This window comes from Sphaeramia orbicularis, chromosome 7, assembly GCF_902148855.1.
Source record: "Sphaeramia orbicularis chromosome 7, fSphaOr1.1, whole genome shotgun sequence".
Classification (NCBI taxonomy): Eukaryota; Metazoa; Chordata; class Actinopteri; order Kurtiformes; family Apogonidae; genus Sphaeramia; species Sphaeramia orbicularis.
In genome coordinates, this window is record NC_043963.1 from 7,642,097 (window position 1) to 7,652,369 (window position 10,273).

General features: G+C 37.0%; 1 protein-coding gene across 1 annotated transcript; it reads right to left on the reverse strand.

Moving 5' to 3' along the window:
- Positions 1-510: 510 nt before the first annotated feature.
- On the reverse strand, positions 511-10,087 carry LOC115421925 (uncharacterized). Its single transcript, XM_030137930.1, has 6 exons — positions 9,949-10,087; positions 9,687-9,866; positions 7,456-7,809; positions 4,507-4,671; positions 2,824-2,958; positions 511-1,295 (listed from the first exon to the last, which is right to left on the reverse strand). Exons 2-6 carry the CDS (start codon positions 9,744-9,746, stop codon positions 1,122-1,124), a joined length of 888 nt encoding a protein of 295 aa, XP_029993790.1. The 5' UTR covers positions 9,747-9,866; positions 9,949-10,087; the 3' UTR covers positions 511-1,121.
- Positions 10,088-10,273: the final 186 nt, after the last annotated feature.

The following is a 10,273-nucleotide window of genomic DNA, read 5'->3' on the forward strand; positions in this document are numbered from 1 at the left end:
TACACAGGTGTTAGTGTTTAGGATGAATTCCCAGCTGGTACGAAACAGAAAAAGAACAGAAGGTCACCAAAATGATCTTAATGTTTCACACTTTCACGAGAGATCACAGTGCAATATTAAAGCTGCGGAGATAGAAGTGTGAAAAAGCAAACATTTTAAGGTACAGGTGTTAAACATATGTCCCGTGGGCCAAAACCGGCCCACCAAAGGGTCCAATCTGGCCCGTGGGATTAATTTGTTGAGTGCAAAAATTACACTGAAGATATTAACAATCACTTTATTTCAGGTTCTGCATTCAGCCCAATTTGATCACAAATGGGTGCGACCAAGAAAACCGATAATAACCTGTAAATAATGACAGCTATAAATTCTTCTTTTTGTTTTAGTGCAAAAAACAGTAAAATTAGATGAAAATCTTTACATTTATAAACTATCCTTTCATAAAACAGTGGATAACCTGAATAAATATGAACAAGCTGAAATATCTTAGGAGAAATAAGTGCAATTTTAACAATATTCTGCCTGTTATTAAATGTTTGGTGTATTTGTAGATCCACTGTGATCTGTAAGTTATAATAAACGTGTAAATGATAAACTGAGGCTCAATATTATCAAAATTGAACTAATGTTTCTTAAGACATTTCAGGTTGTTCATGTTATTCAGATTTTTAAGAAAACACTGTTGATGAAAACATTTTCATAATATAAATTTACTTTTTTACTGTTATTATTTTACTGGTCCAGCCCAGTTGAGATCATATTGGTCTGAATGTGGTTCCTGAACTAAAATGACTTTGACAGCCCTGGATTAAGTAGACAGAGAGGGTTTTCTATTCTTTAGCACCAAACATGGAACCAGAACCAGCTCCCAGAACTGTTTTCTTAGTGTAACTTGAAGGATGAAATGAAATTGTTTGTTTATGGACTTTTAAAAAAAAATACATATATATATTTTTTTTTTGGTATATCCCTTTAAGAACATCACTGTACTAAAGATGGAAACCAAATAAAAATTAACTACAGATGTGAATTATCTGCTTCTGTTTGGCTAAAAACCAACAAAACTGTTCATTAAGACTAAATGAGGTATATGTGTGTTTAGATTTAAGTCAGGTCAAAGGTCAGATGAGAGAAGAGTTGTCGTCTTGCCCCTCATCTGTACTTGCGTTGTCTTCGGCGTCTTGGAACAGACAGGGCACACAGGTGAGGCAGGGCGGAGTCAGCAGCAGGTGACAGGTAGGCGAGGATCCTGAACACACCACCAGACCCTCCAGGTGTAACAGCAGAGACACCAGCTGCACACAGGACAGGCGTTAGCATTGTTAGCATCGTTAGCATCTACAGGTACAGGTGTGACAGGTGATGGTTTTTGTCTTTTTGGGCCTTTTCTACACTGATATGGATATGTTTTTATATGGGTATTTTACCCAAAATACATTTTTCTCTACATCTAACCTTTGTAAGTTGTTAGATTTCAGCAGTTATTATCATATTACTGTCTGTATTTTGTTTTTTTCAGAGAAAATCAGGTACATTCCAATGGTTGATTTATTGACCACATAATATACTGGTCATTTAATTCCTGTTTTTGTTCATTTAGTTCAGTATTTTCCCAATTTGTGTTCATTTAGTTCCTTATTTTGTTTTTTAGGTAATTATTTTGCTTATTTTGTTTATGTAAATTATTTGATTTACTGATCATATACTTGTTCATAAAAGCTTAGAGTAAATTCAAAGGTTATTTTATCAAAAACAGAGAAAACTGAAGAAAAAGTGACTTTTCCAGCAAAGATATATCATTAACTGAACATAAAAACAAGTGTCTACAGCCATTGTCATTAAGCAAAGTATATGAAAAAAACGAATTTCTCTAAACTAATTGAACCTTTCATAAGTAACTTAACAGCATTTATTTTATATTATCTTAAGCCTTTTGCATTTTTCAGTTGATTTTTTAAATTTAGTTTTGTATTTTGTAAATTTTTGCTTATTTTGTTTATTACTTTGCTCATTTTTGTTCATTTAATTGCTTATTTTGGTCATTTCTCTTCATTTAGTTCCTTTATTTAGGCAATTATTTTGGTCATTTTGTTTGTGTATATTATTTGATTTACTGATCATATACATCATAAAAACTCAGAGCAAATTCAAAGGTTATTATATCAAAAATAGAGAAAACTGAAGACAAAGTGACTTTTCAAGTAAAATATATCATTACCATCAAACTACACAAAAAAATTATCACTCAGTATATTTAACCTAAAATTTATCAGCATTTATTCTAATATTATCTATGTTTCACATGTTTCAGAGAAAAACATGTATTTTCTTATATTCAATTTAGCAATGATGTAGATGTTCATAAAAACTTAGATTAAAGTTAAGGGTTATTATATCAGAAACTGAGAAAACTGAAGAAAAAGGGACTCTTTCAGCCAAATCTATTATTAACTGAACATAAACCCAGTATCTCCTTCCGGTGTCATCGATCCAACTCCATGGGTTGTACTGGTGAATCAATGTTGTAGAAGATGACGGAGTTTCCACAGTAACTACAAAGCCTCTGAACGTCCAAATGGGTCATATCTGGTGACCATGAAAAGATGAAAAACTGTATTTTACACTAATTCTTTACATGTATTGATAGGATTAGTGGATCAACAGGTATTATAGAGTTTAGATCAGTAGATGCTTTTGGTCATTGTTTAGGTCTTTGACGGTTAAAGAGAGAAATGGAGGATGTTATGTTGTGTGTATTTCACTCCTGGACGCCTCTGATCAGCTGTAATAATCCTATGTTGGGGAAGGTGAGGTGTGTGTTACCTGGTGGATGTGTGTGATGGTCCATTTGTGCGTCTGATACAGCATGTGTGTGTCGGGGAGTCGTCGCCCCTCGACCGTGATGAAGAAGCTGAGGTCGGACTGGATGTGGACGATGGTGTTGGTCATTAAGGACAGCTGCAGAAACACAGAGGTTAAAGGTCAGGTCATGTGGAAACACGTCACCCCATGCAATGAGACACATGAATAGAGTGGCTTTTATGTAAATAATGTCTGAGAAATGTCATGTTTTGATATACCATCAAAAAACTCAAATTAAAGTTGAGGGTTATTATATCAAAATCAGAGAAAACTGAAAAAAAGTGACTTTTTCAGCAAAATAAATCATTACATGAAGATAAAAACAAGCGTCTTTATCCACTGTTATTGATCCAACTCCATGGGTTTTACTGGTGAATCAATGTTGTAGAACACAGGTGTCAAACATGCGGCCCGGGGGCCAAATCCGGCCCACCAAAGGGTCTGGTCTGGCCCCTGGGATGAACTTGTGAAATGCAAAAATTACACTTGAAGATATTAACAATCCTTTTAGTTCAGGTTCCACATACAGACCAATTTAATCTCAAGTGGGTCGGATCAGTAAAATACTATCATAATAACCCATAAATACTCACAACTCCAAATTTTTCTCTTTGTAAATGTAAAAATTTTCAGGTCATTTTACTATATTTACACTAAAACAAACTAACATTTCACAAAAACACGAATAACCTCAACAAATATAAACATTTTGAAATGTCTGAAGTGTAATTTTAACAATATTCTGCCTGTTATTAAATGTTCTGTGCATTTGTTGATCCACTGTGATCTGTAAGTTGTAATTTACATGTTTAAATGATAAACTGAGACATAATATTGTTAAAATTGCACTTAGTTTTCTTAAGAAATTTCAGCTTGTTCATGTTATTCACATTGTTTTAAAGGATAGTTGATAGATGTAAACATTTTCATCACATAATCGTACTTTTTTTGCTCTAAAACATAGAAGAAATTTTGGAGTTGACATTTTTTATATATTATTATGTTAGTATTTCACTGGTCTGGCCCACTTCAGATCAAATTTGACTTAATGTGGCCCCTGAATGAAAATGGGTTTGACACCCCTGTTGTAGAAGATGACGGTGTTTCCACGGTAACTACGGAGCCTCTGAACTTCCACATGGGTCAGATCTGATGACCATGAAAACATGAATAACTGTATTTTATATCAATTATTTCCATGTATTGATAGGTTAAATGTACTAGAGGTCGACGAATAGGAGTTTTTCTAAGGCCGATGCTGATTTTTAAAAAAATTAGTCAGCCATCTAAAGTCATTTATGTAAAACAGGTCTAAGTTTTTCACCTTAGGACACAACATTTTTCCATGTATCATACTTTCCGGACTATAAGCTGCACCTGACTATAAGCCGCACTCACCCCATCTCCAACGTCTCACCACTGATTCATTGATGCCAAGCTTACGTGCAGCAGCTCTATTTCCTTCTTCATCAGTCGGATCAACCGTTAGCCCAGAAAACATAAATTAGCCGCATTGTTTTAGAGCCGCGGGTTTACAGTGTGTTGAAAAAAGTAGCGGCTTATAGACCAGAAAGTACGGTAAACATAACAGTCTTTAAAAATAATACAAAAAAAGATGTTTAGAGGTAGAAATCGCCCCCTGACCCTGGAGCACTGCAGCAGCTGTAGCTCTGGTCCTTCAGCCACAACCACCACCCACTGAGCCGGCAGCATCGTCGTCCACAACGCCTTCAGCAGCTGCAACCAGCCCCGCCCACATGTGACATCATCACTGGAATCATCTCCTAATGGGCTGAGGGAGCTCGACCACTGAAATGCAAAGAGAAGAAAAGATGGTAGTGTTTTGGATCCAGTATTAAGCAATTTACATACATCTTTTTTCTCTACTGCAAGTTTGGTTTAGGTATGTAGCACTTTTTACAAAAAGAATTCACAAAGTGCTTTATAGTAAAATCAGGAGAAGTCAGATACACAAACAAACAAAGACACACAGCTACATAAACAGGCAGAAAAACAGAACAGCAAATGATCATAAAATCCACACCGAACTAAAAGCCTGTCTAAACAACAAGGTCTGGACTCAGCTGTAAATGAAAACTGTGGAGTTTGATGGTTAAATGTCAGCATTTCTTCTACACGAGTGAGTTTGATTCTGAGGCTTAGGAAAGTATAAAGTTATTATGGGATGTAATTATCTTTGTTAAGTTGCCGTGTGTTGCTCCAGACTAAACTGTGACCGTTCTTAACTTGTTTGTTGGATTCAAACAGATGTTTAGTTCAGCTACTGACCAAGGTTATTATCATTAACGAAAACTAACGAAATGACCAAAACTAGAATTGAAAAAACATTTTCATTAACTGAAATAAATAAAAACTATAATTAAAAGAAAAAACGACAACTAACTGAAACTGTATTATGTGCTCACAAAACTAACTAAAATGCATAAAAATTATGGATAAAATTCCCTTCGTTTTCGTCTTTGTCAATGTCGGACTGATACAATATTGATTTATTTCACTCTAGCAATTTTAGCTAGCAGCATCATACAGCACTTCACGGTCCATCACTTCTCGTCGCTTGTCCTTTAGAGTCGTCTTCTCGTCCCCACTCTACCTAGAAACATGGAGACTAAAGTTGGAAGAACGCAGGAGAGTCCTGTCCGGGATTTATTTGAATATGACGACGAAGAAGATAAAAGATATGAAAAAACTAAAATTAATACTAAAACCAAACTAAAACTAAGCATTTAGAAAAAAATGAAAACTAATAAAAACTAGCAAACCTGCACTAAAAATTAATTAAGACTAACTGAATTAGAGAAAAAAACAGGCAAAACTACATAAAACTAAACTATAATGAAAAATCCAAAACTATTATCACCTTGCTACTGACGACACAAACCGAACAGAAAACAGAGGTGATTAGTGGTTTTACTGTGGCTATTTTCAGTCTAAAAACAGAGCTAAGCTAACAGAGCTAAGCTAACAGAGCTAAAATATAAACTATCAGCTGATGCAGCATGTGAAGATTATAAGAGACTGGTATTTTAGCAACTGTTAAAATAAGCATCTATGAGTTTTAGTTTGAAGATGAAAACTTGATGATTCCGTGATACAGATGTGTGTAAACAATGAGCTTTATACTTTATTCAGTGGCTGATACAGTCATTGGTGGTTTTGGTCCCCAAGTGTGTTCTGTACCAGACTGACCCCTGCTGGTCAGAGACTGGAATATTAGTACTACATAGAACCAGCACTGGAAAAACTCAAAATCTTCCCAAGTGTATTTTTCTCATTTCTAGTCCAAATATCTCATCACACTTAAAATCAGACAGAATCACTTAAAGAGTAACTTTTCAGTGAGATATAAGGACTGATTTTTAGACAAAAGATCTGGAAAATCTTATTTCAAGAAATCTTACCAAGATTATTTTCACTTGTTCCACTGGCAGATTTTTTGCTTAAACCAAGCAGAAACGACTAGAAATGAGAAAAATACACTTGGTAAGATTTAGATTTTTTCCAGTGAGTTGAATGTACATCTAACACGCAGCTAAGGTATTTTATTAAAATTTCAGTTATGTTTATTAGAAATTCTGCTGAAACCTCCCTATGTTTGCATTTTGTGTTGAAAAGTTCTCTTAATAAAGGCGTTTTAATGCAGGATGTCTGTGTAAGTTCTCATTTGCCCAGATCCTTGTTTTTCTTGGTGGTTCTTCTAGGTTCAACTGGAAGCGAAACAAGTTAAATAAGTCTAGTTGAACCTAGAACACAGGTGTCAAACATGCTACCCAGGGGCCAAATCCGGCCCGCCAAAGGGTCCAATCCGGCCTGCAGGATGAATTTGTCAAACGCAAAAATTACACTGAAGATATTAACAATCAATGGTGTTAAAATCATTTTAATTCACGTTCCACATACAGTCCAATTAGAGTTCAAGTGGGTCAGAACCAGTAAAATATTATCATAATAACCAATAAATAATGACAACCCCAAATTCTCTCTTTGTGTTTTTTGGTGTAAAAAATTAAAATTACATGAAAATGTTTACATTACCAAACTATACTTTTACAAAAAACGTGAATAACCTGAAAAAATCTGAACAAACGGAAATGTCTTAAGAAAAGTAAATGCAATTTTACCAATATTCTGCCTGTTACTAAATGTTTTGTGCGATTGTAATGCACTTGTATAAATGATAAACTGATAAACCGAGGCAAAATATTGTTAAAATTGCACTTGTTTTTCTTAAGACGATTCAAGTTGTTCATGTTTTTCAGATTTTTAAGGAAACTTTGTAAATGTAAACCTGATCATAATATAATTTTACTTTTTTCACTGTTATCATCTTACTGGTCCGGCCCACTGGAGATCAAATTGGGCTGAATGTGGAACTGAACTAAAATGAGTTTGACAGCCCTGACCTAGAAGAACCACCAAGAAAGAGCTTTTCAATGCAGCTTCATCTGTAACTTTATTTTCCTAATTTCTGGCACCACGATTATCAGTTTGATTTAAGGTGTCAGTAATTACTCTCCCTGATTTCTAATGAGATGTATCAGTGTCCCCTGTTGGTTGAATCCTACCACTGACCAATGAGATGCTCTCTGGTGGTTCATATTCGAGGTCAGAGGTCACGGCCTGTCCATCCTTATCGTCGCAGTCGGAGGGACATGTATCCGTCTCCTCGTCGGACTCCTGCAGCTGAACTTCAATGTCGTAGAACCTCTCCTGCTCCCACATGACCTCTGTGTATAACAGCTCCTCCCCCTTCACCTTGTCCTCCTGCTCCCATCCTATTCTGTCCTCCATTATCCTGCAGACATTGATGTCCACCTCCTCCTCTTCTACTTTGGGCAACGGGCTGAGACGATGAAGGGGAGGAGGAGCAGGAGATGGAGTAGGGACGTAGGGGACACCTGTGTACGCATGGAACACAGAGTCCTCCTGGAAACCGAAGAAAAACATACACACTATATGGACAAAAGTATGTGGACACATTGAATTCAGGTGTTTCTTTTCTAACAGGGCTCTGGGATACAAAACAATAATGACAAATGACATAATATAGTTTTATATTATGGGATAAATATCATTGCATTGGTTAGTTTGGTTTAAATTCTGATCTTTGCTTCCAAAATGCCTCAGAGATGGTTTTACTGAATTTGTCTCAACATTGATTTTATTGATACTGATGTTTATAAACTATGTGGACAAATATATGGGGACACATCCTGTTCATGATGATTTGAGATAAAAACAATAGAATATTTAAACTAGAATATTTAAAATATAATATTTAAAACAGAATATTTAAAATCATAATTATGGATTATGACTATGATTTGATTTGTGTGTTGTACAGGCGTGTGTTACCTGTGTGTGTGTGTGTGTGTGTGTGTGTTGTACAGGCGTGTGTTACCTGTGTGTGTTGTACAGGTGTGTTACCTGTGTGTATGTGTGTGTGTTTGTGTTGTACAGGTGTGTGTTACCTGTATGTGTATGTGTTGTACAGGTGTGTGTTACCTGTACGTGTGTGTTACCTGTATGTGTGTGTGTTGTACAGGTGTGTTACCTGTGTACATGTGTGTGTTGTACAGTTGTGTGTTAGTGTATGTGTGTGTTGTACAGGTGCGTGTGTTTTGCATGTGTGTGTTACCTGTATGTGTGTGTGTTTTACAGGTGTGTGTTACCTGTATGTGTGTGTTGTACAGGTGTGTGTTACCTGTCTGTGTGTGTGTTGTACAGGTGTGTGTTACCTGTATGTGTGTGTGTTACCTGTCTGTGTGTGTGTTGTACAGGTGTGTGTTACCTGTGTGTGTGTGTGTGTGTGTGTGTTGTACAGGTGTGTGTTATCTGTCTGTGTGTGTGTGTGTGTTACCTGTCTGTGTGTATGTTTTACAGGAGTGTGTTACCTGTATGTGTGTGTGTTACCTGTCTGTGTGTGTGTTGTACCGGTGTGTGTTACCTGTATGTGTGTGTGTTGTACAGGTGTGTGTTACCTGTACGTGTGTGTGTTTTACAGGAGTGTGTTACCTGTATGTGTGTGTGTTTTACAGGAGTGTGTTACCTGTACGTGTGTGTGTTGTACAGGTGTGTGTTACCTGTATGTGTGTGTGTTACCTGTTACCTGTATGTGTGTGTGTTACCTGTCTGTGTGTGTGTTACCTGTATGTGTGTGTGTGTTACCTGTATGTGTGTGTGTTGTACAGGTGTGTGTTACCTGTCTGTGTGTTGTACAGGTGTGTGTTACCTGTACGTGTGTGTGTTGTACAGGTGTGTGTTACCTGTATGTGTGTGTGTTACCTGTCTGTGTGTGTGTTGTACAGGTGTGTGTTACCTGTGTGTGTGTGTGTGTTGTACAGGTGTGTGTTATCTGTCTGTGTGTGTGTGTGTGTTACCTGTCTGTGTGTATGTTTTACAGGAGTGTGTTACCTGTATGTGTGTGTGTTACCTGTCTGTGTGTGTGTTGTACCGGTGTGTGTTACCTGTATGTGTGTGTGTTGTACAGGTGTGTGTTACCTGTACGTGTGTGTGTTTTACAGGAGTGTGTTACCTGTATGTGTGTGTGTTTTACAGGAGTGTGTTACCTGTACGTGTGTGTGTTGTACAGGTGTGTGTTACCTGTATGTGTGTGTGTTACCTGTTACCTGTATGTGTGTGTGTTACCTGTATGTGTGTGTGTGTGTTACCTGTATGTGTGTGTGTTGTACAGGTGTGTGTTACCTGTCTGTGTGTTGTACAGGTGTGTGTTACCTGTACGTGTGTGTGTTGTACAGGTGTGTGTTACCTGTATGTGTGTGTGTTGTACAGGTGTGTGTTACCTGTACGTGCGTCCCAGTCAGTACTCCATTATGATGCAGATCTTCATTTTCCTCTAACATGGCCTCTGTGGGTGGAGTCCACTTCCCCTTCTTCTTCTTCTTCTTCTTCTTCTTGGATGCTCTCTGACGTCTTTTCCCTCTTCGTTTCAACCACCATTGCTTTACCCACCTCTTCTCCACCTAAATCAGAACATGGTTTAGATTTTTACCTCCATCGTCCTCCGTCCTCCACCCCCCACCCCCCCATCAGACAGAAACCGACCTGCTGCGGATGAGTTTTTCTCTCCTCATCTTGGTATAATATGGATTTCAGAGTATATATAGTCTTTATATACACTCAAGGAAGTTTTTCCTCGCCACTGTCACCAGTCACAAGTGTTTGCTCCTGGAGGATTCTGCTGGGTTTCTGTAAATTGGCTTAGAGTCTAGTTTCAAACAACTCGATATGTAAAGCGTCAAGAGATAACTTTTGTTATGATTTGACACTATATAAATAAAATTTGATTTGATTTAAAAAATACACATAAACTTCAAAAATACACTATATGGACAAAAGTATGTGGACACGTTGAATTCAGGTGTTTCTT

Coding starts and splice junctions, on each gene's coding strand:
- LOC115421925 (XM_030137930.1), bottom strand. CDS start 9,746: ATGTTAGAGGAAAATGAAGATCTGCATCATAATGGAGTACTGACTGGG. Junction 7,810..9,686: donor TGACTGGGACGCACGTACAG/GTAACACACACC, acceptor TTCGGTTTCCAG/GAGGACTCTGTGTTCCATGC. Junction 4,672..7,455: donor CACCAGAGAGCATCTCATTG/GTCAGTGGTAGG, acceptor TTTGCATTTCAG/TGGTCGAGCTCCCTCAGCCC.